Source organism: Diceros bicornis, chromosome 4 (assembly GCF_020826845.1).
Source record: "Diceros bicornis minor isolate mBicDic1 chromosome 4, mDicBic1.mat.cur, whole genome shotgun sequence".
Lineage (NCBI taxonomy): Eukaryota > Metazoa > Chordata > Mammalia > Perissodactyla > Rhinocerotidae > Diceros > Diceros bicornis.
Genome location: NC_080743.1, coordinates 52947476 through 52974242, shown reverse-complemented (window position 1 = coordinate 52974242; position 26767 = coordinate 52947476). Strand labels below are relative to the sequence as shown.

Genomic DNA, 26767 nt, shown 5'->3' with positions numbered 1-26767 from the left:
ATATCGTAAATCATTCTTCCGTGGCCAATAGGGAGCCAATAAAGATGTTTAAACAAAGAAATGACAAAGATGTATAGACATAGACATACCCTGTTAGACTTTTAAGAGTTGTAGAGAGTATTACACCCACCTCCCTCTACCAAAAGGTCAGCAACTTCAGCATGAGTCACTGGCAATGTACATAAGAAGTTGATTAATGAGGGGAGGAAAGACAGGAGAAAGGCATGGAAGACATTTCTTGTTTTCCCCTCATCATCCATTCACCCTTTTTTAGCTAAAAACAGTTCTCTGAATCTCCTTTGAAGAATTGCCTGCACCCCTCGTAGCTCATGTGGGTTGGGTGGGTTTGACTTCCCCTTCAACTCTAAGGATGGTTGGCAGTGATTGGTTCAGGAATTAAGTACGTGTTCCAAATTTGGCAAATGATTCTGAGGCCCAGGATTTCTGTTTATATGGGGAAAAAAAGAGAGCTCTTTGTTTCCAGTTATACTGAGTGGTGAAGACAGTAAAACTGCCATAGCCATTCTGTGACCTGGGGGTGAGCTGGGAGGCACCAGCTAAAGTTTGAGGGAAAAGGCAACAGAGTGCGAGATGGAGCTGGAGGCTGCAAAAGAAACCAGAAACCAATATTATCTGAGCTTCTACACAGCTAAGCCTGAGACAGTTCTGAATTACGTGGGCTAATTAATTCATTTTTTTTCTTTTTTCCTATTAAACCAGCTTTGGTCAAGTTTTCTGCAACTTGCCACAGACAGAGTTCTAACTGATATCCCAGAAAAAAATAGTTAGGAACCCATCAATTAGGACTGAGGTGATGGTAGGAAGAAAGAGACTTACTGGGAGAAGTCATGCAGGAAAAACAAAGTTTCAATCTCACGTGTTAGAGGGATATCATCAATGCTAAATATCACACAAATTACTACCCCCTCCCCAATATAAGTTTAGCAGTATACTATCTGTGGCTCATAGTGTAGGCTCAGACGTCAGACAGACATGGGATCCAATTCAGACTACCCAGGCTCTGCCACTTCAGCTCTGTGCAATCTTGGGCAAGTCACTTAACTTCTGTGTTCTCTAACCTCAGTTTCTTTCTCTAAGAAATGGTGATAGGACCTACCACATGAGTTACTATGAGGATTAAATGGCACATTGCATGTAAAAGTTTTAGCTTAATGCTAGGTACATGGTAAGCACTCGATGTTCAATAATAATAACAATTATTATTATTGATGTTTTTTCTCTTTTCCAAGCTTGCTGGAGATATCGCTGGGGGAAATAACTTGTTGGAGGTGAAACTACTAATGTCACCTGCCTCTACGTCTATCTTTATCTCCTTCTCTCCCATCCTAATGGAAGGTGACCCTTAATGAAAGAAATAACCCTTCTCCTAAGGCTGATCTTAATTAGACTGGTGACACTTCTCCTGTCCAAGGCTGATCCTCCCTCCTTTCTTCTTTATCACACCTTCTTCCACCTCCCTAAGGATTTTGCCCTCTCAGTTATTCCTTTTTGTCTTCTTAGTTGTTTCCTCCTCACCGGCCTTTTTCTCCATTTTATGAAAAATTCTCCCATATTAAAATAACCCCCTCCTTGACTCTCTATCAGCAGTTCTCCAAATATGATCTGAAGAGCTCCTATATCAGAGTCACCTGGGGTGCTTATTTAAAATACAGAGTCCTGGGCTCCACCCAGATCTAGCAAGATATATTGGTGCTTTGGACCCTGTATTCTAACAAACACCCCAGGTAATTCTGATGGACCATAAAGTTGGAGAAAAACTGTTCTCTGCTGGGCTTTCAGGGGTACTCGGCAAGCCCCTGGTTACCTAGTCATCACCTTGTCTCTCGTGTATACTGAAAATATTTCACTTTCCCATGTTCCTCAAATCTTCAAAAGCACTAACACCGCCCCCAAACACACACATTGATTTTGTAGAAAAAAGAAACCATTAAAGAAAAAAAAAAACCCTCTAATTCCCACACTATAAATGTAACTCCACTCATGCCTATTCTTTCTTCTTTCCCTCCTGTCAACATGGAAAATATATACTTTCTCCTCCTGAGGCTAATAATGACATCTAAGCTCATTTTTCATCTTTTCCTACCCTCCTAAGCACTTCACTCAAGCTATTATCATGTCTCTTATATTTTCAACCACTCCCTATCCACAGCCTTCTTTCTTTCTATGAACATTTAAACATACATACAAATTTCTCCCATCTTCAAGAGACAATTCTCTCTTAACTTCATGAACCGAACACCTCCAGTTCACCTCCTCTTCTCAGGTAAACTTGAAGATGTCTACACTTACTTCCCACTCACCGCCCACTTCTATTTAATTTCTACCCTACTATTTCACTGAAACTTCTCTCATTAAAGTGACCAAAGACTACTTTGTTGTCAAATCCAATGGACACTTGGTCCGTACAGTACTTGCCCTCTCAGTTCCATCTGACACTGATGTCCATTCCCTTCTTCTTAGAACATTTCTTCTCTTGGCTTCCTTGATACCTAAGTCTTTTCTTTCTATCTCTCTGCCACTCCTTCTCAGGCTTCTCTTTCTCTGCTCTTCCCTTAAATGGTGGGGTTTCTCAGAGTTCTGTCCTAGCCCCCCTCTTTTTCTCTTCCCACTCTACCCACTCACCCTGGGAATCTTATCCACTCCTATTGTTTCAGTTAACAACTATGTGCAGAGGAGTCGCATGTATATATTCCTAGTCCAAACTTACTCCGAGCTCCAGACCTACATAATCAATTGTCTAGAGGGCATTTCTATTTAGATGCCTTACAGGTACCTCATAATGTACATATTCAAAACTAACTTGCTAATTTCTGCTCAACCTCCTTCCAGTAAATGGTATCCTCTGCAAGTTGCCCACACCAGGAATTTAGGAATCATCCTTGACTCCTTCCTCCCTCTCACACTATTGTTAACTCTACCCCCTACAGGTTCATACCTGGAATGTTGCAACAGCCTCCTAACTGACCTTTCTCCAGTTTTGCTCCCTTCCAATCAAGGGTGATACCCTGAAGGAAAGATCAGTTATACTGGCCATTAGATTCTAAATATTTGCTGTAGTTAAGTTTAAAATTAGGCTCCAAGCTTCCTGTCAACCAATGCAAAAATGAAGGAAAAGTAATCCTCGTACTTTTTAATGCTGACACTTTGCTCTAAAACCAATTTCTCAGGAGGATATATACATAGGGAGCATTAAGTGATGTAATGGACAATGTCCTCAACAACATTCCTATGATATATCCTATTTCATTCAGCAAGTATTTATGGAGTACTTACAATGAGCCAGGCACTGTGGTCACTATCGGAGATAAAACAGTGAATGTGGTTGTTTCTTATCTAATTTCATGATTAAAACTGAGTTTTGGCATAATATTAAATGCAACCCTCTGAAGACAATTGGGTGGGAGGAGGGCTTATTTCCCAAGCCATCCCTGCCTGATGGTAAAACCAGGGTCACAACAATTGTTCAGTCTCCCAACTCTCTGGGGCCATCCCCAGAGCATGATTTCAGGATTTCTAGCCTCTCTTGAAAACTGCAACTTATTACCACTACCAAAACCACCATACATCATACACCAAATATTTACGGACTTTCTCAAGGGCTGTCTCACACGTGCTGCCAACAGTGTTTTCAACTACCATATGGAATCCGTCATTTTCCAACCTCACCTGCTCTGGCTTCCTGCAGTGATCTTCTGCTGAGACATACCCCGGCCCCCACCCCCACCCACATATGCGCACCCTGACAGGACAAGCCACTGCTATTGCTCATACAGGTCAAAGCTGCTGCTCATGTCTGACAAGTCTGCCAAAGTGCATGCGGTGGACTAGGGTGACCTGCCCATTACTGCAGAAGGTACTGGTCCCCAGATGCCAACATTATATTGCCTTGAAGCTACTCTGATGTGCTAAAATCATCAGGGCTGCTGAAGCTGCTCAAATACCAGGGCCCTTCTGCACTGAACTGTTGAGAATGGCTCTCCTCAGCCATTGGGGATACATTTCATTACACTAGTTCCGAGGCAGCATTCTCTGGAGCTCCTGATGCCTTACTTATACTATAGAAAAACAGCTTTTAATCCTCAGGACACACAACAAGGCTCTGAAAAGTGAGTCCATGGGGTTGGCCGGGGGAAAACTGTGACAATGTGCAGCGTTCCAAAACGACCCTTCTCCCACAGTAGGACATTCAGAACGTTCTGGTGAACAAGTTTAGACTCAGATCAGGAGCCATACTCCATAAGTATGCTGTCTTCACATCTGGCCCAGTTTGATCCAAGGACAGATTTTAGAATGATGAAAGAACTGGTTAGATGACATATTTTCAGTTTTCTCCTCACAAATGTCTGTCCTTTCCACTTGACCTTTGCCTTGAGATGGACACAGATGGTTCGATTGTGTCCTGTTGCGAAAATCCAAAACACAGTCTTTGGGTAGCTGTACATTCAAGAGAAATCATACTAGCAGGTGGTTAAAGTTGGCATTTTTCTTTGTAAATTAAGGTGCTTAGTCAGTGGGACACTCACAGGCAAGGCCGGGATTTTTCCACAAGAAATATTCCGGATATAAGTGAACAATCATTGAACTTAAAGTTCTACATGTCTGCAATGATTTAAGCCTCTTTAAACATAGAAGGGGGACAGTAAATGAAGATTAAATATAAAACACCTAGTGTCGCCCTTGGCGAATGGTCATCACTCAGTTAAGTAGGTGTCTGCGCTCTTAGTTTCAGCAACCCCCCCTTCCAGGCGCTTCCAGGACTTCAAGAAAGTCTTCCATACTCCCTAGACTCAAAATACTCCCTTCCATCACCCAATTCTACCCCTGTCCTCACGTTTCCTAGTCCATCGGCCTCGCAAGCTCGCTGATTCACTCCCTGTACACCACCCACCCAATCCCGGAGACTTCTACCGGCTGGGCCTGACGGGTGATGCCCTCTGCCAGGGGCGGGGAAATGCCGCCCGTAGAGTACGCCCCCGCCGCGCGCGGCCTTGTGGGAGTTGTAGTTCTCGCAACTCAGAGCCTTCGGACAGGCGTCACCGCGGGACTCGTTTTCCCGTGCTCCTTTGCGCGGACCCACTTGGGACAAGTCCCTTGGGTGGGTGAGGAGGTGGGTGAGAGCTTGCTTGTAGAAAAGTGGAATCCAGTTGTCTGCTTTAGTGGAGTCACTGCCGGCGAGGAATTTAGGGCTGGTTTCTGTCCTTTCAAGAGTGCTAGAGGCCAAACTTGGAATATAAGTTTAAGGTTCCCTAGAGAGTGAAAGATAAGCAGCTGCGCTCCCCCGGGCCAGTCTGCAGCAGGAGCGGCCAACTCCGACCCCGGTTAAAACTCCCAGGGAGTCTTCGCTGCTCCCACATCCACTTCCTCCACGCTCCCGTTGGGGTTCCCCCTCAGGGCTAGAGTCGCAGCGGTCCCAGCTTGTTGGGGCACTGCTTGTGCGCGCCCGCCGGTTCCTGGAAACTTGGGCGCAGTCGCTGAGCCCCGGCGCCGGCGGAGAGCTTGTGTTCGCCTCCTGCAGCCTCACCCCGAGGGGCTTCCACCATGATCACTGGTGTCTTCAGCGTGCGCACGTGGGCTCCGGTGGGCGTCCTGACCTCGCTGGCGTACTGCCTCCACCAGCGGCGGGTGGCCCTGGCCGAGCCGCAGCGGCGGAACCGCCAGCATCCCGTCGACCGAAGCCTCCTGGAGTTGAAAATGGTGCAGGTCGTGTTTCGGCATGGGGCGCGGAGTCCTCTCAAGCCTCTCCCTCAGAAGGAGCAGGTGAGAGGTCGGTCCGGGCCGGGGTTGATGGGGCGAGGACTGTGTGGCCAACCAGTGGCGGGCTAGGAGCCTCGCCCCAAGCACACACACACCTTTGGAATTTTACCCTCACGAAGCGGGGTTCGGGCTGAGTCCAGACGAAGGGAAAATAGCAGTAGCCAGATCCTCCCTGGGCTCTCGAGCAAAGGTGTTGGCCTGGCACCTCCCCAACCCCCTCGGACGCTCAGGGTGTGGGGCAGCCCGGGAACTTTCAGTTGCGCCTCTGATGGCTGCGGTGTAGCGCAGCTAGTAGTACTGCCCTACTTATCATGCATATAAATCGCCTGGGAATCTTGTTAAAATACGGATTCTGATTCAGCAGGTGTAGGCTAAGGCCTGAGATTCTGCATTTCTGGCAAATATTTGGGTGAACTTGAGTACAAGGGTGTAGTGCATTTCTGTGTGACCGTTTTGAAGGTTGCCAAAGGGTTGCAGGGACCTTTGTGACAGGAACCACCCTAACTGGGATCATAGTGGATAACAGAGGTCAAGGCCTTTGGGAAAAGATTTTGCAGCAGCTTTCTCTCAGGGTTTGCTGGAGACCCTTTGAGATCCCTTGAGGGCTTTTTGGTAAAAGTGCTGTATCTTGGGCTCTCCTTTTTCTATTTTGGGTTTCTAAACCTATTGTGGAAGGGGTTTGAGGTAGGAAAAAGATTAAAAATTGGCTAGTCTTGTGTCTATAATATCGTATTATCTACCTGGTTTGGTCAGGGTAATTATGATTAAAGCACAAATAATTAGTTTTTAAAATGATTACCCTTGCTAGATTTGATTTTTGGGGAGATCCAGTGAAGATCTATGGCCTTTCATAGCAGGCAGGCCTGTGATTGAACAACTGGCTTTCTAGTGAAGATGAGTAGGCAACCTGAAGTCCCCAGGCTCCCAGGTTTCACACTTACTTGTGGAGTACTTTTGCATTGTTGCAAAAGTTGATGTTGGAATAAGTCCTCCAAGTTGTTGTTGGAGCAGGTTCAACAGGATGTCCAAATCTGATATTAGACATACTCTTCATGATCATAATTGCTTTCCAGAAACCCTCAGGATCATGTCCTCACATTGTACAACTGAAAACTCAGTTTTTAAAGCTGGCCACACATGAAATCAAACCTTTAAAGCACTTCCCACATAAGTAAAATCTGGCAGATTTCTAGTTAGCCTTTCTATATGGCTATACTACTTTCTATTTGGTTCTGGAATTTCTTTTCTTTCTCTCTCTCTCTCCCTCCATCCCTTTCTTTTTGATGCTTTGATCTTTTTTCAGTCCCTACTTTGCCTTTTTATATAAGGTCACTAAATTTTTCCTATGATTTTATACATAACCTATCTCTTATGCACTCCCTCTTCTTCTCCGTTTATTCTTGTTACAGAAAGGCTGGAAAATAACATATAGGAATACAAGACTTGCCTTAAAGGCAAAGTTACCAGTGGTAGCAGAGAATAAAAGTCTGAATGTCTAGGTGTGGACCTAGTATGTACAGTATATGTACTCCCTGAAGGACCTGGAAAAAGATTTAGATTCTTTTAGGACTTTCTCCTGAGCCAGTGGGTGTGTAATGGGTATCTTCTGCCTTTACATTGAAAGAGGCAGTTGTAGCTCAGGTAGAATGCCAGCTTCATTCATTCTCTGTTTAGCCACAAAATATGGAGCATCTGAGTCCACGGCCTCGCTTTGCAATTAGGGAAGGCATGTAACCCTTCCTGCCTGTTCACATTCTCCAGACCAGGCAGATGCATTAAACATCTTTGGTTATCTTGTATAAAGTCTTGTGCATAGAAGCCAGGGGTGGAACCAACTTTCTTTCAATTTAGGCTATGAGTGAGTGTCATTGACCTCCTATAACTTGTTTCTGGATATTCTCTCTCAGGTTTTCTTTTCAAGATCCAAGTTGGTAGAGATTGTTATTGGGATTTCTAATCTTCCTGGTTCTGCTATTAATTATAGTCAGAAAGGACTATCTGGCAACAATTCTAAAGCTAAAACTGCGTTTGGTAGATGTTTCCAGACTTCTGACTGTTTATAGATAAACATATGTGACAAGTCACTTCATTCAGTTATCTCACAAATCCTTGGGAAGTAGCATTGCTTAAAACTAGATGTTTAATTGAGTTGTTTTCTTATGGCTTGAATGGCTGTTGACTTAACCTGTCTTTCTAAAAGTATTGTATCTGTGCTCTGGAAATGAAACTCTGGAACTTAATTGGCCATTTTTTCTGATCATTAGATTAGCTCCAAGTACACTTTCAAAAGATGAATTTGGCCCTGCTTTTGGATTTCCCTCAGTTCCTCTCCAGACGATGGCAAGATGGTCCCCAACCCAGGCAGATTCCTCAGTTTTTATAAAATAAAGTCCAACCCATCCCAGCTCCACTGTTGATTAAGGCATTTGGGTCCATGTTTATTTGATAATATAGACAAGCTGAGAAGCATAATGTCAGTCTCATTTTTGCTTAATACTAAACCCAAGCTCAGCTAAGAGAAGCACTGCATGAAAGATGTGCCAGTCACTCCATTTATTCCTCTGGAGCAGGGTTCTTAACCTTGGTGGGACGTCAGGCTCAACTGGGGAACTTTAAAAAATACTGATGCCTGCTTCTGCCTCCCAGAGATTCTGATTTAATTGGCCCAGAGCATCCAGACATTGTAAAAGGTTCTCTGGTGAAGCATTAGAATTCTCTGGACTGGATAGCGTTAAAAGAGTTGAGGCTCCACCCCAAGATACAGATGTGATTAGCTCAGGACGGGGCTTAGGCGTTGGTAACTTTTAAAAACTTTCCCAGTGATGCCAGTGTGCAGCCAAGGTTTAAAACCATTGCTTTATTCTAAAATCTACACGTGGAAGATTTTTGTTTACTTTTATGTAGATTATTTTTTTACCTGGAATGTAGCATATCGATCCCAGTATAGTATTGTCTTTGCAGAAATGCACTTTGGTGAGATGCTATCCTTCTGTGTTGAGGAAACTGTGAAAAACAATCCCATAGAACTCGTTGCTGTGACTGCTGAAAAGATGTTCATTATATTACTCTATCCTCTTTATGAGGACCCTTGGGAGGAATTTGTCTGCTAGCATTAGAAATGATGTGCTTCTCCTGAACAGTTGGCTTGCTTTTCTCTTTAAGCTTGTCTAGCTGATCAAGTTTCTCCTTTTACATGAAAGCCAGAAAGCTTAGTGCCAAATCTTTGGCCCACCTACAATAAGTATATGGATCTTCATGGTGTGCATTTTTGAGAAATTATTACTGTATATATCTATTTTTTGTCCCTATACTCATTTGCTTTTGTCTTTCTGGCCTACTTTGAGTTGGTTGTCTTACTATCTTTGAGGTATCGCTGTCATCTACTTTAAGTTAGTTTTTGAAAATGGCATATAAATAAGTAAAATAATAAAGTTAGTCTTAGCCACTAACTCGGAAGCTGAAGAGCAGAAACAAGAATGAGAGTGTGTATGTGGAGTGGACACCGTGTGTGGAACTGAGGTATCATCCATTCTTGAAAATCTGAAAATGTGAAAATATCTAGACTTGATATGACCTAGACTTTCGGGAGTCATCTCCTGGGAAACACCAAAGATTCTCTGTTGGTGAATGTGCTTAACAGGAGATTTCTTAGTGAAGCTGAACAGGCCCTGTGGATCTGGTGTCAGGAGCCATGCTAGACACTGGGCTTAGAGGGATGGATAATTCAGTGTCGGCTGTAAAGGAGTTTACAGTGAGGTGAAGGAGAGAGACAAACAAGGTTCCAATTATGAGAATATGCTGGGAGTGCTAGGAACACAGAGGAGGTATCTCAAAGTTAAAATGTCCAAAACTGAATTCAGCTTATCAACTGTCTTGGTCTTAATTTCAAGAAGTACCTTTCAGTCAAGGAGTACCTCCATTGTCCTTGTCACCTTAGACACCGAGGCTCAAAATCAAAGTAATTTTTTTCTTTATTCTTCCTTGTTTACCTGCCAACATGGCCCCCAAATAAAGCTTTTATCTACTCACTTGCCAAGTTTGACTCAAATGTCTTGCATCTACCCCTTCTCTTCCTACTGCCTTACATGAGGCCTTAGGCCCTGATCTACTCTACTACAGACATCTTGAAATTGGCTTTTCTGCATCTAGTCTCCCATTCCGATTGTAATCCATACTGCTGGCTTTCAGACTATTCTGTGGAGCCTGTGGGCTTGGGCGATGCTGAGCAGCTGGGGCTCTGGGTTCCCATTCCTACTTCAACTAGAGAAACTCCAGCTTTTGCCTTTATATATATATTTGCTGATTAAAAAGTTTGAAAACTGCTCCAAGGTTGAGGCAAACCTCTTCTTTCCTATGTACATTCTTCTCCATCTCTGCTTTGCTCAAGCTTTCTATCTGTTCTTGGAATTTTGAACACCACCCTCTCTCCTTACCTACCTCTTATTCTCAAGTCCAGGTCTTTGCTTGTCTAAATCCTGTTCATTTCAAATGCCATTCGTTCCATGAAACTCCCTTAATCCCTAGCCAGAAAAGAAGGTCTGTCCTGCCTTTGAACTACTATGGCTTTCATCTGGTTTCTTGTAGCACATAGTTTCTATTTTAGTACTGCTATCATTTATATTCATAGCTTGCTGTCTCTAACCTGAAAACCCTGTAAAGGCAGGGTCGTGTTATCTCAATCTTTGTCTCTTTCACAGGATCTGGCAAATTGTTGGAGCTATTAATTGTACCTACTGTGTGCCAAGTTCTTTGTTGGGCATCCAAAATGCAGAGGTCAATAGAGGACCCAGTCTCTGTTCTTAGGAAGCTAAGTCTACTGAGCAGGGCAGACTAGTAAAGGAGCTCTTCTAATACATTTTGGTAAAGGCCGCCAAAAAGAGCCACCAAGGCTGCTGTGAGAGCACAGGGCCATGGTCATGGCTTCTGGGGACATTTAAGCTGAGTCTTGTGGAATGAGCAGAAGTCTTTCCAGATGAAAGAGAAAAGAAAATTCCAGGTAGAAGAAACATGAGATTGAAAGGCCAGGAGGTGTGAAGAGGATGCTATTGGAAACAAAGTTTTGTGGCTAGAGAGTAAGTATGTAGGGCAGGGAAGAAGTGGTGAAGGTGCAGGGCGGGGGCGTGGGGGCGGCAATCATGCAGCTGTGAGCCCTTGAAGGGTTTTATGCAGGGAAGTTATAGGATCAGAACTTTAGTAGGAAGAAGGTCTCTGCTCTGAACACCCAATCTTCTGATATCAGTTGCTTCAGCACCAATGGGGGAAGAGGCTCGGGTGTTGGAGACTGGGTGCAGGTGGGACTGAGACAGTGCCTTTTGGGAGAATGGAGGGCTTCCTCTGTGCGAAGGGAACCTGGGACTCCCAGTGGCACTCTCCTGGGATATTTCTGGGAGGGGCCAAGATAAATACAATGATATGTGACATAGTAGGTTTTCAAATGTTAGTTTTAAAGCAAAATGAAGTAGTGGGAAATTGAGTTAAATGTTGTTCTTTTGATTGTAAGTGCTGTAGGAATTCGGATAAGAAGACGAGCACTGAAAGCTGGAGTAGTCGCTAGTGGGGAAGTAAGACTGAAGCTATCACTGAAGCTTGAAGAGAAGTTGGATAGGCAAATAGGGGCAGGAGTCCCTCCAAGCAAGGGAAGCAAGCTGAAAGAAGATGCAGAGGAAGCAGCGGGGATGGTCTGGTCTGGGGAGGGGAGGAGAGAGGTGTAGTAGCAGTACAGCTGGGGACAGGGGCTGGACCAAGGTGTAGAAATCCTGGAAGTGCAGGTGCTTATCTCTTGAAACTTTAGGGAAACGCTGTTAATATGATGAAAGTGGCTTAGCAAGATCAATTGGAGGGTTATGTATGTGTGGATTGTAGGGGTGGAAGGGAGTGAGTCTGTCACAGGCTTTTGCCTGAGGTAATAAGGTTTTATACTCTGACAGTAAGATAAAAGAAGGACCATTGGGAGTGAATTTTTTTATAGCCAGTGATTGACAGGGTTTGGTGTCAGGATGGTGGAGCAGTGGGGAGAGTCAGAGGTTTGAGTTTTGGGGCCTAGGAGAATTGTGGTAGCATTGAGAGAGACATCATAAATTGGGAAGAGGAGCTGGAATGTGGGATTAGAAGACTTTTTTTTTTTTTTGAGGAAGATTGGCCCTGAGCTAACATCTGTTGCCTATCTTCCTCTTTTTCTCTTTTCTCCCCAAAGCCCCAATACGTAGTTGTATATCCTAGTTGTAGGTCCTTCTAGTTCTTCTATGTGGGACGCTGCCTCAGCATGGCTTGATGAGCGGTGAGTAGGTCCGTGCCCAAGATCCAAACCGAGTGAACCCTGGGCCGCTGAAGCAGAATGCGTGAACTTAACCGCTATGCCACCGGGCTGGCCCCAAAAGACTTTTGTTTTTAAAACTGAAGTCATCACATCTGACTCAATGAGTGTATAAATACGAGTTTTACGGGCAGTTGAAGCTGTGAGACCTTATGGCTACTTGTGATGTTTTGAAAACCATTACAGTATATTTAGGGCAGGAGCCAGATTGCAAGGAGTAAAGGAAGATGGTGAAGAAGTGAAGGTTTCTTAGAGGGCAGCTACTTGTTTGGCAAATTGGATGAAAGGAAAGAAAATATCTAGTAGTTACAAGGGACATTAAGTAGAGTCCTTAAGAGGGGGCCATAGAAACCTGCAGGTTGATTCCTTAAAAATTCTTACAGGGGGCCAGCCCGGTGGCATAGCGGTTGAGTTCGCGCGCTCTACTTCGGTGTTGCAGAGTTCGCAGGTTTGAATCCCGGGCGTGGACCGATGCACCACTCATCAAGCCATGTGTGGCAGTGTCCCATATACAAAATAGAGGAAGATGTGCATGGATGTTAGCTCAGAGCCAATCTTCCTCAGCAAAAAGAGGAGGATTGGCAACAGATTTTAGCTCAGGACCAATCTTCCTCACACACACACAAAAAATTCTTACAAGTAAATGGTAACTGAGATTATATTATATTCATTTATTCATTCATTTATTCACTTACCAAGTATTTGCATGCCAGGCATTCTGGCCACTTCTCACCTTTACTTCAGTCTTAGTGCCAGAGAAGCCTCTTAACAGTGAGTACTAGTTTAGCAATAATAAGACTTGAGCTGAGGACACCTGGAATAATAAATCACAGTCTTTTCTTCCCTTATTTGGAGCTCAAATTAGAGTTTCTTTCCTTCCTTCCCATGGGGAGGTTGCAGTCTAGTGTCAGTGTGATTCCAGCTATGTGTTCTGAGTGCTGCTGGATGTTAATGCTGTAAGTTCAAGAACCTTTTAAACAATGTGTTGTTTTTGTGGTCACAACAGGTAGAGTGGAACCCTCAGCTATTAGAAGTCCCACCCCAAACTCAGTTTGATTACACTGTCACCAGTCTTGCTGGTGGCCCGAAACCACATTCTCCTTTCGACTCTGAATACTGTAAGACCATGCTGAAGGTGAGAAATGCTTCCCTGCTCTGGGAAGCCCACTGCAATGCTTGGATGGATTTCTCTGGGCTGAGGTTAGCAGGCTGTGAGGTGTTTTCATTCTTCTCTCTCTTTCTCCCCAACCTCAGGGGGGCATGTTTGCTGGACAGCTGACTAATGTGGGCATGTGGCAGATGTTTGCCCTGGGAGAGAGGCTGAGGAAGAAGTATGTGGAGGACATCCCTTTTCTTTCACCCACCTTCAACCCACAGGAGGTCTTGTGAGTCACTTGAAAAGGGGATGTTGCACCCAATATAAGGTCTTAAGCATGAGGAAACCTCCCAGATGGTTCCCACTCTCACCCAAGGTAGTTTGGGACAGTTACCCTTATATAATAGGCTCCTATAAACAGGTGGTCATTGGAGTCACATTCATTGGCTTTGGGGTCCCTTGGCTTTCAGCCATCCCACAGAGAGAGAAAGGATTCTTGCCAGCTCCGTAGCTCCCCTCACGTAGCCTTGAAGGCCTCCCAGCTGTTCTGTGGAATAAGGTAGAGTGTATATAATTAAATCTTCCTTTTATGAGTGTCTCTATCTTTTCGTTTTTTTCCAGTGTTCGTTCTACTAATATATATCGGAATCTGGAGTCTACCCGGTGTTTGCTGGCTGGGCTTTTCCAACGTCAGAAAGAAGGTTCAACTTTGACTCTGAAAGTCAGCCCCTGTCCCTGAGGAACTTTTTCTTCTTACTTCCCAAGCCCCACCCCACTCTCTTTCTCAGTGCCTGTTCCCTTGGTCTTTCTTCTTCTGCACATGTGGCTTCCATGGTGTACCCACTCTAGGGGGCCCTTCCCTGTTTGGCCTTCTGCTGCCTTTGCCAGCCTGACCTCCACATCTGCAGCAATGCCTCAGCTGCTCTGGTGTGCCTCTGGCTCCTGACTTCTCCTTGTAAGCTTTTACACAAACTGCATGAGGCAGCCCCAGTCAGGTCTTGAACAATATTCTGGCTTTTTTGCTTTTATGCTGAAAAGGAAGGATGGCAGGAGAGACACTTAGCTGGGACCCAAGCCTGCTGCTACTGCTCTGGTCTTGGTGGTAGTCCATAGCATGACCCAGATTTCCACTCAGCCTTTCCTAGTTGAGAAAGTCTGTCGAGTTTGGGTTTCGACATATTCAGCCAGTGAAGGATTGCGGCTAGTGGTTCCCAGCCTTTTCACCACCAAAGACCACATTTATTATTTTCCTTCATGGATCCTGTGTATTGAGGGCCTTAGACTATCAAATGAAGCTGCATTTTGTCATTTGTAATTGATTCAAATTTACATTTAATTGCCGGTCTGAGTTTCAGATCATCATGACCTCACCAATATTAAAATACTAAAATGGTGCCAAAAAGGCAAAGGTTCTTGTTATTTTGTGTAGCTTCTTTAGCACTATCTCAAATAGATATAAAATTTCCATCAGGCTTTTAAAAAATTATGTAAAATAATAGAAACTTCCAGGCCAGAGGAGGTTGGCCTTGCCCCCACCTGGGTTGGGTACTGCTGCTAATTCTGGCTGAAATTGGCTGCTGAACACAAACAGCATGTGTCATAGAGCAAACAGAGTGGACTGCCCTTTACTTCTTGGGAGCCCCTGAGCTTAGGAATAATCCACAGTGCGTGGCCTTCTGAAAGCTCTTCACTTGCTCAGCTTCTAAAAGGCAAATGTCTGCTCCTCAGAAACACCAAAAGTATGACTGAAGTAGGAAAGATGTTTTGTGGTAGCAGCCTGATCTACAGGCAGGTCTTAGACTGAGGGTGACCCAGGTTTCCGACAAGGAAGGAAGTGGTATTACCAGCTTCTGGGGTGGCTGCCTGGGGGGCAACTCCCTGCACCAGCCAGATCCAGATGTCCTGGGACTCCAATTTGACTTCTGTCACAGCTACTGCCATACCTTGCTCAGTATCAAGGGACTTGAATAGACCAAAGAACCTCACAAGGTGCTACCTTTAGTGGAAATGGTACAACATTGGGATGTTGTTTTAGGAGTAAAATCCTAGAGAAGTCCCAGAGGGTTATGTGTAAGCTGCAGAGGGGAAGCGGGAGGTTGTTGGTCTGTACCATTTAGTCAGTCGTTCATACAACATATATTTGACTGCCAACTCAAATGTGCCTTATTTATCATAAACTCTAGGTCCAATATTCAGACACCAATGTCAGACACCAGATAGGAATTATCATGTGTTATATTAAAGGTTTAAATCATAGTTATTATTATTCTAATATTTAAGGGACTTACTATGCACCAAACATCCTTCTAAGAGCTTTGCATATATCAACTTGTTTAATTCTTGTACTAACCCTGTGAGGTAGGTGACATTATCCCCAATTTACAGATAAGAGAACTAAGGCACAGAGAGGCTAAATGACTTTCCCAGGGACACAAAGCTGGTAGGTGGTCGAGCTGGGATTCAAACTCTGTCTGCCTGGTTGCAGAATCTGTACCCTTTACCTTACACTCTACTGCTTCTCAGAGGAGATGTATATCTGGAGAGGGCGCGAGATCATTTGACCAACAAAGTGTGTCTGAATTCTGATATTCTGGTAAAGTGACTATAGGCTACTTTTAAAGTCCTAGAGTTTTGACTATCAATAATTTGTTTGGGACTAATAGCTCTTTGGGGCTTAGAGTCACCTAATCACTCCCCAGATTGACCTCAGTAAATCTCAAAGAACGGCCAATGGGAGCTATTTCTTTTGCCATCAGAGAAGGTCAGGACTGAGCTGTGTAGGATGGGAAGCTGCCACCAGTCCTTGCCATCTGTGGCACAGAGCAAAGCATGGGAATGTGTTCAAGCCCCTTCTTGGGCACTGATGGGAGGAAACAAAGGTACTTGTGAGCTCTGAGCAGTAGTGAGCTGCTGCAGGTATATAAGAAACACTGTAGTCTAATCTTTGGTTCCTGGCAGTTCATCTGGAAGCCTGGCTTGCATTTTGGACAAGGCTATGGGGTCTGAGAGGATTTGTGGCCCTGTAGTCACCTTTCTTAGATTGTCTTGTGATAAGTCACCATATTGGCTCATAGGATTGGACTTTGGGAAGTAAGAAAGCCACCTAGTTCTGATAAAGTCAAGGCCGGCCCATTTTTTATTAGAATGCCCAAGTGCTGGTAGTGCCTTGAGGCAGGATTTTTTGGAATGGGTCAGGGAAGTGCCAGTCTGATCCAGGTCTGTACTTGCTCTAGGCTATATGTGGCCCAATAGGAGGGGTTGTCCTAGACAGAGCAAGGCTGCTACTCGCTTTCTCCATTGCTCAAACCACAGGAGAGTTCCTGTTGGCAAGGCCAGGGCATGTTGAAGGCGTTCACTGTCCTTAAGGAGTAACCTTGGTGATCTGCCTCCTGGAACAGCTCCATCTGTATAGATAAAGAGAAGAATAGGGGGGTGGAGATGCTGGGAAGAAGAAGCTGAAGCCTCTTCCTGCCTGTGCTTCCTTCCAGGACCCATCATCATCCACACTGATGAAGCAAGCTCTGAAGTCTTGTACCCCAACTACCAAAACTGCCAGAGCCTGCGGGAAAGGACCAGGTAACTGCCTGGCTTCTTGCTCACTAGGGAGGGACAGATAGCCTTTTACCACTTTTGCTGGCAGGACTCTCCCTGAACTGAGGCTTGCCCAGGCTTACCTGCTGGTGGATAAGGAATGGGAGGGATTGCGTTACACCCAGGTCTGACATCAGCTGTCCGGGAAGTGAAGAAGCTCTTGATCACAGTGGCAGGCTCATAATGAAGGTACAGGAAACCGGGGGAAAGCCATGTGTGGGCTGGAGGGATGGTATACAGCCATGAGTGGAGCTTTGCCATTCAGAAACCATTATCTTCTCAACAATCCTGGGCTCTCAGGTGGGCCAGATGAAGAAACTGACAGGTTAAATAAAAGATTGCTGAGCCAGTCATTGAACTGCAAATGCAGAGGGGCAAACAGGAGAAGACACCGATTTCCCTTCTCTTACTAACATGCTGCCCTGTGGGATAGACTGATTTGGGCTGATGGCACTTTTCAGTTTTAAGGTATTTCTGGTTTGCAAAAACCATATAGTATGTGTTCCACAGAAGAAAGAAAATGCTGTTTTCAAGCAGACCTGGGCTATACTTGTGTCGTTTTTGGTATAATAGAAGAAAAGGCTAGAGTGGGATTTGGAAAGTCCAGGCTTTTATTCTAGCCCTGGTACTTGCTAACTTACCTTTACAAGTCATTGGACCTCTTAGAGCCTTAGTTCACTCATTTGTAAAATGGGAATAATACAAGCTAACCCCAGTGAGTTGTTGTTGAGGATTAAATGAGATCCCAAATGATGAATAAGATACACTTTGTAAACTGTTCATCACCATACAATCTAAGGGATTACTTTTTATTTTTTGGCAGTGGCCGGAAGCAGTCTGCCTCTTTGCAGCCAGGAATCTCAGAGGATTTGAAAAAGGTGAAGGAGGGGATGGGCATTGCCAGTAGTGATGGAGTGGACTTCCTCATCCTCTTTGACAACATGGCTGCTGAGCAGGTGGGGTGACTGTCCTCCTCCGGCCCTGGGGGTGGGGGAGCCTGGGGCAGGCACCTGGATGGTCTGGCTCCCAAGTTAGAACTAGGTGGGGAGAAGTGGGTGGAGGCCTCCTGGTTTGGAGGCAGCTGTGATAGGACTTGCAGATGGAATGGATATGGGAACCGAGGGACAGGGAACAATCAAGGAGGACTCCTTGGTTAGGAGCACAGACATTTAACTCTAGATAAAGTTTCTTAAAAGCACATTCCCCAGATTACTGGAGATTTGAATGTGTATATTAATGGACAGGCAGAGGTGGGGTGGGCAATGGGTAGGGAGGGATTGCTGTCTAAAAATTTTGGAATCCTTTGGGGCTGGCCCGGTGGCGTAGCGGTTAAGTTTGTGCTCCGCTTTGGTGGCCCAGCATTCACAGATTTAGATCCCGGGCACGGACCGACACACTGCTTGTCAAAGCCATGCTGTGGCAGTGTCCCATATAAAGTAGAGGAAGATGGGCACAGATGTTAGCCCAGGGCCAATCTTCCTCAGCAAAAAGAGGAGGATTGGCAACAGATGTTAGCTCAGGGCTCATCTTCCTCACCAAAAAAAAAAAAAAAAAAAAAAAATTGGAATCTCTGTTTATTGTATCACTTTTTGGAGAGTCTGTATGCACATCAACATATTAAAGAATCTGAGAAGCCTAAAGGAAAGAAAACTGGTTAATCTTTAAGTTTGTTTTTCCCAAACTTATTTAGCCACCGAATCTTTTTAATCTAATGAATACTGAAAACCACACAGTGGAAAATGCTTCTATAGATTCAGAAGTCAGACACTCAAAGGCAGTATAGCCTGGATCCTCCTTCCTTCTCTTGTGAAGATAACAGTGTACCCTGAAGGCAGAAATGCACCTTGTGCTTATGTGCAAAATGGGTTTAAGGTTATAAGACAAGAGTTTATATAAAGTATTTATATGTCATACTTTTTAGAAATCATTTTGGGGAAAAGGAAGTAGAAATTTATGAATTTCTTGCCTTATATTTTATTCATCTTTTTTTTTTGTTACAATTTAAAAAAATACAAACATTTTTCATTTTGGAGTAGATGGGGAGCCATCAGAAAGGGAGGAAAAACAATTTTTTTTCCGGGCCTTTGGCTCTCTAGGAACAGCTTGAGAAGGTCCATGGGGACATAGCTTTTTGAGCTGTTAAGGCCCTCCCCAGGAGAAGACAGGCCCCTGAAGGCTCCACGGAAGCTGCTTAGCTGCCAGGCTCAGTGAGTGCGAAGCGTTTCCTTCTAAATGTACCCATGGCCCTTTCAGGTACACAGCCTCCCGAGCTGCCCCACGCTGAAGAGATTTGCACGGATGATTGAACAGAGAGCTGTGGACTCAGCCTTGTACGTCCTGCAAAGGGAAGACAGGTGAGGGGCCTCCTCAGCTGCTGGCATAAAGTCATGCTTGGTCAGGCCTCCCAGTGTGTAGGGAAGGGGGTTCATCAGGCCTGCCCACACCTGCCAGCTGGCGTCTCTGTGTGTGCAGAGGCCGAAATCACCCCATTCTGCTGGCCAACTGAATGGCCTCGGCCCCAGATTCTCACACTTGTGAAGCTGGGGCTGGTGACCTAGTGCTTTCATTCACTGTTATACAGCACCAGGAGCCACCACTTGAGCGAGTTCCTCTTAATCACTGACTCTTTCCTTTTCCTTTAAGTTTCAAAGGATTTGGGTGAAGGAGCTGAAGGAAGAATAATTATTACTCACTTTATTCATCCCGTTATAATTTATAAATTAGTTTCACATTCTCGCTGTGAGGTAGGTGTCATTGTTCCTGACAGGGTCCAAGGCCTGGCTTTATAGATGAAGAAACTGGGCCTGAGAGATGTGGGTACCTTGCCTAGGCTCGGCTAGCGAGTGGCAGAGCCGGTACTCGGACCCAGACCTTCTGACAGCCAGTCCTGTGTTTTCTCCCTTTTCCTGGAACCTAAGTCTGTTTTTAGGAGGCCTGCTTCCTGACTACCAGAATGGAGAGTTTCCCTCTTACCACATTTCAAAAAACACCTTTTTCTGATTGGTTAAGGACATTCAGCTTGCAGTGAGAATAGGTGACTTGGTAGTGGAGGACATGAGAAGTAGAGGAACAGTGCTGGGAAAGATGAGTGGGAGGAAAAAGCAGCTAACATTTCATTCTGTTGCATAAGAATAAGAGCCTCTGACTGCTTTTCTCCCACTCAGACTGAGTGTATCCACTTGTGCACTCGCCTAGAGCATCCAGGGGGTTCCAGCCATGCCACTCAGCTTGCTGCCACTCCCTGTGACTTACCACCTTTCCTCATCTGTTCCTGAAGTGGTCCCACCAGACCTACGTTGTTGCTCACTGCCCTCACCTCCACTAACATGAACACACACACACACTTAGTAAATATTTTAGGCTTTGCGGCCCATGCAGTATCTGTTGCAACTACTCATCTCTGCTTGTGTAGCATGAAAGCAGCCATAGATGATATGCAAACAAATGGGCACAGCTGTGTTCCAATAAAACTTTATTTACAAAAACAGGTGGGTGGGTTGGATTTGGCCCATGGCCATAGTTTACTTTCTCCTAGTGTAAAGCATTTTAAATAAGACCTGATCCATTTTCCTGTCCATTCCAATTAGCCCTGGTTTCATAAAACTGGTGTTTCTTAAGGACAAATGGTTGCAACCTCACAATGCTATCCAACTTGGCTTGGCCTGCACACATTCTTCTGGAACGAGTATGTTGCGTATGGTATTGGTTGCCTGCTCCTCGTCCATTGCTTCAGCGTTCCTTGATTTATAAAGGTGGCCATTTACCCAGTCCATGAATAAGGATTGGTCTAAACCGATCATGGCAACTCCATTCCCTTTTGTCGGTGATTGGGTTCTGGGAATTCTGGGAGACGTTTTTTTTTGTTTCTGTTTGATAAAAAGTAAAAGGCACCAAAGCCAAGCCTTTTTGCCGCTTACTGCCCCCGTCTTTCTGCGTTGTTTGCTACTGTGAGACGACATGCTCTGAGTTGCAGTAGCCACCTTGTGATTGTGAGGTGACCCTCCTGAGAATGAAAGTGGAACCACAGCACCAACCCTGTGAGCACTACTGCTGAACTTCTTGTTAAATCAAATAAATAAGAAATGTCCTTATGGTCTAAACTCCAAAGAAGGAGGGCTGGCACATAGGAAGCATAGTTCAGGATGTTGTTCCTTGGGATAGCTTTTCTATGGGCCTTCTGGAATTCCTGGAAATCAGTCCACCCTGTCCTTCCCAGCTTGGTTCTTTGATTCCTGAAGGCCTAGTTCTTCATGACTTATCCTGGTTACCACTCCCTCAGCCCCTCCCATCTCAGCGGTGTTCATAGCAGGTCTACATCCTGGTGCCTTTGTTGTTGGAAGTCTTTGGGCACAGAGAACCCTCAAGCTTGAGGCAACGCTATTTCTCTCCTTCTTCCCTGTTGCTGTCCCTCGTGCATTACTTGTCTTTTTCTCAACTCCTCATGGACTCATGAGGTCATAGGAGGCAGAACCAGCCTGCATCCCCTGTGTGCCAAGGCCTGCTGGGTGCTTAAATGTTGTTTACTTGCCATAGGGAAAGTCTTCAGATGGCAGTAGGCCCATTCCTCCACGTCCTGGAGAACAACCTGCTGAAAGTCGTGGACCCTGCCACTCCATCTGACAAGACCAGGTACCTGGCCCAGCAGCTCAGCTTTGTGCAGCTGAGGGTAGTGGGGGGCCTCTGGCTGCAGGGAGGGAACCCAGGTTTTAGAGAGGCAGGAACCAGGCTGTCAGTGACTAAATGTGGATGTTTAAGGCCGCGAGTCCCAAAGACATTCACAACGTGTTTAACTTTCTTCCTGCCGCACCTGTTCTACCATGTTTTGAAATTTTTATTTTAGCAAAAAGGAACCCTAAATTTATTTTTCCACTTTTTTACTAATTGAACATGTGTCAAAGAGAGTAGCTAGGGCCGGCCCGGTGGCTTAGCGGTTGAGTGTGCGTGCTCCGCTGCTGGCGGCCCGGGTTCGGATCCCGGGCGCGCACCGACGCACCGCTTCTCCGACCATGATGAGGCCGCGTCCCACATACAGCAACTAGAAGGATGTGCAGCTATGACATACAACTATCTATCTACTGGGGCTTTGGGGGGAAAAATAAATAAATAAAATTATTAAAAAAAAAAAAGAGAGTAGCTAATTATGATGTCACACTGATTTGATATTATAATAGCCCCAAACAAAGATAATTGGTTAATAGATTATTTAGTTTGAGCACTTTCATTGCACACATAGAGGGTATGGTATCCACTAGGCATTTTAAAATGTTGGAAGTGTCTCATGAGCCTCCACTGCCACTTTTGTAGAGCCTGAACCCCAGGTTAGGGACCTGGATTTGGAATATTGTGTGTCTTAGCCACTTGCTAAACAGCGTGTGGTCTGCAGATGAGCAGCTTCACCATCACCTGAGGGCTTAGTAGATTCTCAGGTCCCCGCCTGACCTACTGACTCAGAATCTGCATTTTAACAAGATCCCCAGGGGATTTGTATGCACTCTAATATTGGAGAAGAATTGCTTCAGCCTATCTTCTTGAGAGAGATTGTCCGTAGCTAGAAACTGACAATGAGTGTGGGAAAGGTAGAGGACAGTGAGTTGAAATAGGAACATTCCGGAACTTTGGGCCAAGATTTATAACAGCAAATCATGTGAATGCCCTTCCCTGTCCCTCACAGTACCTGCAATGACAACACGTTTCTCACTGGCCTTTGCCACCTTGCCCCTTTTGGCCTTATATCTGTGTATACAAATAAAATCCTTGATCTTTCCCGAGATAGATATAGGAGTCAGGCAGATATAGATTAAAATGGCGCCTTTATTACTGAGTAAAGCCATTTGGAGAATGCGTTGAGGGCCAAACAGGGTTATTAATATTCCTTTGAAATGAACTTCATTGCCCCACACTGCAAGCTTCCCCAACAAGGAGGAGAGCTTGCTCTACTAAACTCATCACACGGCTGAGAGTAGGGAGAACATTTGCCATAGGCAGGCAGGTCCCAAAGGGAGAAGAGAGGTAGCGCCTCAGCCACACATGCTTAGTTCCTTCTTCGACACTCACGGGGGAAGGAGAGAGTGGGTGGGTGGGCAAGTGAATGGGCAGGAGGAGACCAGGCGAGCTACTCTGGTGGGATCCCTCCTCATAAAAACATGGGGAGTGGAAATAAGTGTTCTCCCCACCATATACTTCAAGGGAGTTTTATACCAGGCTTAACTGATTTCTAGATGTCACCTGGTTTCTGAGGCAAGTATTCTTACTCACAGGAGGCAGGCAGTGTCTGGGCCTCCAGAGTCCTGAAGTAAAGAATTGTGAAGAGCTGTTTCCTCCTTGCAGAAAGCTGTACCTCTATGCGGCTCATGATGTGACCCTCATGCCTCTCTTAATGGTCCTGGGGATTTTTGACCACAAATGGCCCCCGTTTGCTGTAGATCTGACCATAGAACTCTACCAGCACCGGGAATCCAAGGAGTGGTTTGTGCAGCTCTATTACCATGGGAAGGTAAGACCTCTGAGGTGGGATTGGGTGTGGCTAGCCACCCTTCCCCCAACCCCAGCCACCTGGTTTAGTTGGTAGACAACTCTCCCTCCTCAGGCCCAGTGTAGTCTCCGTTGGTACATTCAGCTCTCCGAATCCTATGGGCGACTCACAGCTGTGGCCCAGGGATAAGGCAGAACTTGGCATATAGTGGCAGACTGGGACATGGGCGTTATCTGAGTTCTGTTACAGACTTCTTCTAGGAACAGGACCACCCTCCTCTTCTCCTGAGTGTCTCTGCCAGGATATAACATGCTGCCTGTGGGGCCTGTTTTGAAAATTAATGATGGTGTCTCTGGATGGTGACGTGTGCTGTCAGCACTCTTGGTGCCTTGGCCGCTTCCCCAGGTTGCTGTCCAGGGCAGAGGCTGGAGCACTCCCCAAGGATTAGACCATTAGCCCTCCTCGCTCAGGGGTGTAACTTGACTGTGTCTTCCCAGTCAAGTCAACAAACAGTTCTTAAATGACTTTTACAAGCAGGGCATAGTGCTCTTAGTCTGCAAGCTGATGGGGAGTGGGGCCTTCCTGGCTGTTATATACGTGCATGCACATACCATTGGGTCCATGCCTCTCAGACCTCCGGGCACAGCTGAAAACAGCAGGACAGGGTCCTCAGTGGCCCTGCTGAGTTATGTCTTTTCCGCAGGAGCAAGTGCCGAGAGGTTGCCCTGACCGGCTCTGTCCGCTGGACAAGTTCTTGAACACCGTGTCAGTTTACACCTTAAGCCCAGAAGAATACCGCACACTCTGCTCTCAAGCACAGGAGTTGGAACTTGGAAATGGAGAGTGACTGATTTATACAAGTAGGGTGTGTTGACTTTTAAATAAAATGCCTTTACACAATGCCTTGTAACAACAACTTTTCTCATGTCCTACATCTCATGCATCAGTAAATCCTGTTGTATCTCTCTTCAGCCTATATCCAGAATTGACCACTTCCATTGTTACTATCTTAGTCCCAGCATCATCTCTCACCTGGATTATTGCAAAGTCTCCCTGTTTTTACCCTTCCCCTCTCTCTCAGTTTATTCTTAACATAGTTGTTGTTTTTAAAACACAAGTCAGATCATGTCACTCTTCTGCTCAAAATTCTCCCCTGGCTTTTCATCTCAAAGAAAGAGCCAGGCATCATAATGGTCCTCAAGGCCTTACTCTCTCTCTGTACTCCTGCTGCACTAGCCTTCCTACTGTTCTTGCATGCCAAGTAGCCCTGAGTCATTTCCTCACCTCAGGCTTTTGGCACAAGCTGTTCCCTCTCCCTGGAATGCTCTCCTAGACATTTGCATAGTTAGTTCCCTCTCTTCATTCAGATCTCAGATCAATGTCATCTCAGAGTGGTCCTCCCATATTATCTTACATAAAATATTTCAGACCCTTTCCCTCCTTCTACCTCCAGCCTTAGTTACATTCTGTCACCTTGTGCTATGGGCTGAATTACATATGTCCCCTCAAAATTTGTATGTTGAAGTCCTAACCTCCAGTACCTCTGATGTGACTGTATTTGGAGACAGGGCCTTTAAAGAGGTCGTTAAGGTAAAAAGAGGTCATATGGGTGGGCCCTAATCCAATATGACTGGTATCCTTATGAGAAGAGGAGATTAGAACACTGACACAGATGGAAGACCATGTGAAGACACAGGGAGAAGATGGCCATCCATAAAGCCAAGGAGAGAGGCCTCAGAAGAAACCAGCCCTGCTGACACCATGATCTTGGACTTCCAGCCTCCAGAACTTTGAGGAAATACATTTCTGTATTTAAGCCACCTGATCTGTAGTATTTTGTTATGGTAGCCCTAGCAAACAAATACACCTTGTTCTGTCTTTTTTCCCCCTTGGTATTTGTCAGTGCTTGATATTACACATCTGTGTGTTTATTTAGCTCCCTGACTAGAATGTAAGCTCCATGAAGACAGACTTCACCTTGTTCACTGATGTGTCCCCAGCACAGAGAATAGTGCCTAGCACATGCTAGTGCTCAAACTTTTATTGAATGAATGAACACATCCCCTCTCCCACTACTCTCCTGGGCCCATAATCATCCTCCTAGGTTATTTAGTGGCTTCCTAATGGGTCACACCCTTTCTTGCCTTCTGTTACCCTTTGAGATCTGGCCCCTGCTTACTTTTCCAGCTTCATCCCTCACAGCCTCTCACACATCCCCCCTGGCCAGACTGAACTGTTTAACAAAAGAAAGTCCCACTCCTCTGGCCTCTGGCCCTCGGCACACATTGTTCCATCTCCTGACCCCGACACACTCTTCCTTTGCCTATCTAATCCCTGCTCATCTAGAGGCCTCCTTTGTTTATGTTTGTCCCTCGATAGGGAGCTGTCTGTCTTGTCTATTATTCTGTTCCTAGAGCCAAGTACAAGACTTGTCACAAAGTGGACTTCAGCAAAGGTTTATGGAATGGATTCTGAACTCTCCCTCCTTGTTTCTGCCTGGCTCAAGTCAGCCTCTGTGCACTCTTCCCAATCACCACCAGGGGGAAGCATGGAGTAAAGGAAAATACCAAAGCTTCTCCTGGGTTCAAATTCTAACCTAGTTGGTTGGTTGTGACCCTGGGAGAGATGTTTCTGAGCCTGTTTTTTTCTCCAGTGGAAAATAGAGATAATTATACCTACTAATTAGTTGTTGTGAGAATTAACTGAGTAAATGTAAGGGTCCTCAAACGTTCTTTTTTGTCTTTTGCTCTTTCTTCCCACTAGATTCTTAGCTATGACAAGTTCCTTCAACTAGAAGGGACCTTTGGGAATGCTATTCTCAGCTGCCTCTCTGCAGGCAGGACCTGCTCTCTACCTGCCCTCACCAAGGGGAATGTGCGCGTGTGGACAGGGGAACCCTGGCTCCCTTGCTTACCCGCTGTGTGACTGTGGGCAAGGCACTTAACTTCTCTGAGCTTATGTTTTCCCAACTATAAAACAGGGATGTTAACATTTGCTTACCAGACAATTTATCCTGAGGATGGATGTGGAAAGCACTTCATAAACTCCCAACCTGCCCCTGGCCTTGACTCCTTTGTCCTAATGTTTTTAAAATGAGTGCTGTTAGGGTTAAAATAATTTCCAGAGGGGGCCTCACCCTCGGATGGCAAAGTGAAGGGCCTCTAGGATAGAGTAGCATGGTCACTCCTCTTCCCCACATAGCCGGGCTTGCTTGGGCAGGTTGACTTGGTTGGGAACTCACCTTACAGACGCTCCCGAAGGCTTGTCTTACTCAGAGCTCTTGGCTCTGACAGGCACTGGGATGAGATAACTGTCATTAGACAAGGCCAGTCACTGCTCTGTGCTGACTGCCCTTTAATAGTTTCGTGTACATAGTTTAACAGGACAGCAAGGGGATCAAAACTCTGAAGGGCTCACTGGGAGAGAGGGAGGAAGAGAGTTCCCATCCCGCCTCACCCCCAGTCTTCAGAGCACCGGGACCTGGCATGCTGACCTGTTTGTATTTATTGTAAGAAACTCA

General features: G+C 45.5%; 1 protein-coding gene across 2 annotated transcripts; it reads left to right on the top strand.

Annotated features, from left to right (window-relative positions):
• Window positions 1–5488: 5488 nt before the first annotated feature.
• On the top strand, window positions 5489–24147 carry ACP6 (acid phosphatase 6, lysophosphatidic). 2 transcript variants are annotated; one of them, XM_058538970.1, is made up of 10 exons: window positions 5489–5778; window positions 13095–13223; window positions 13343–13473; window positions 13806–13885; window positions 16673–16760; window positions 17599–17731; window positions 19029–19129; window positions 21309–21404; window positions 23103–23268; window positions 23951–24147. In XM_058538970.1, the coding sequence occupies exons 1-10, from the start codon at window positions 5560–5562 to the stop codon at window positions 24092–24094; spliced, it is 1287 nt and encodes a 428-aa protein (XP_058394953.1). In that variant the 5' UTR covers window positions 5489–5559; the 3' UTR covers window positions 24095–24147. The 2 variants fall into 2 exon arrangements, with proteins under 2 accessions (XP_058394953.1, XP_058394954.1); XM_058538971.1 differs by lacking the exon at window positions 21309–21404.
• The last annotated feature ends 2620 nt before the right edge of the window (window positions 24148–26767 follow it).

Excerpts from the sequence above, each read along its gene's own strand:
- ACP6 (XM_058538970.1), top strand. The coding sequence starts at position 5,560 with ATGATCACTGGTGTCTTCAGCGTGCGCACGTGGGCTCCGGTGGGCGTC. Across the intron at positions 13,886-16,672 it reads TTTCCAACGTCAGAAAGAAG|GACCCATCATCATCCACACT; the intron begins GTTCAACTTTGA and ends GCTTCCTTCCAG. Across the intron at positions 16,761-17,598 it reads AGCCTGCGGGAAAGGACCAG|TGGCCGGAAGCAGTCTGCCT; the intron begins GTAACTGCCTGG and ends ATTTTTTGGCAG.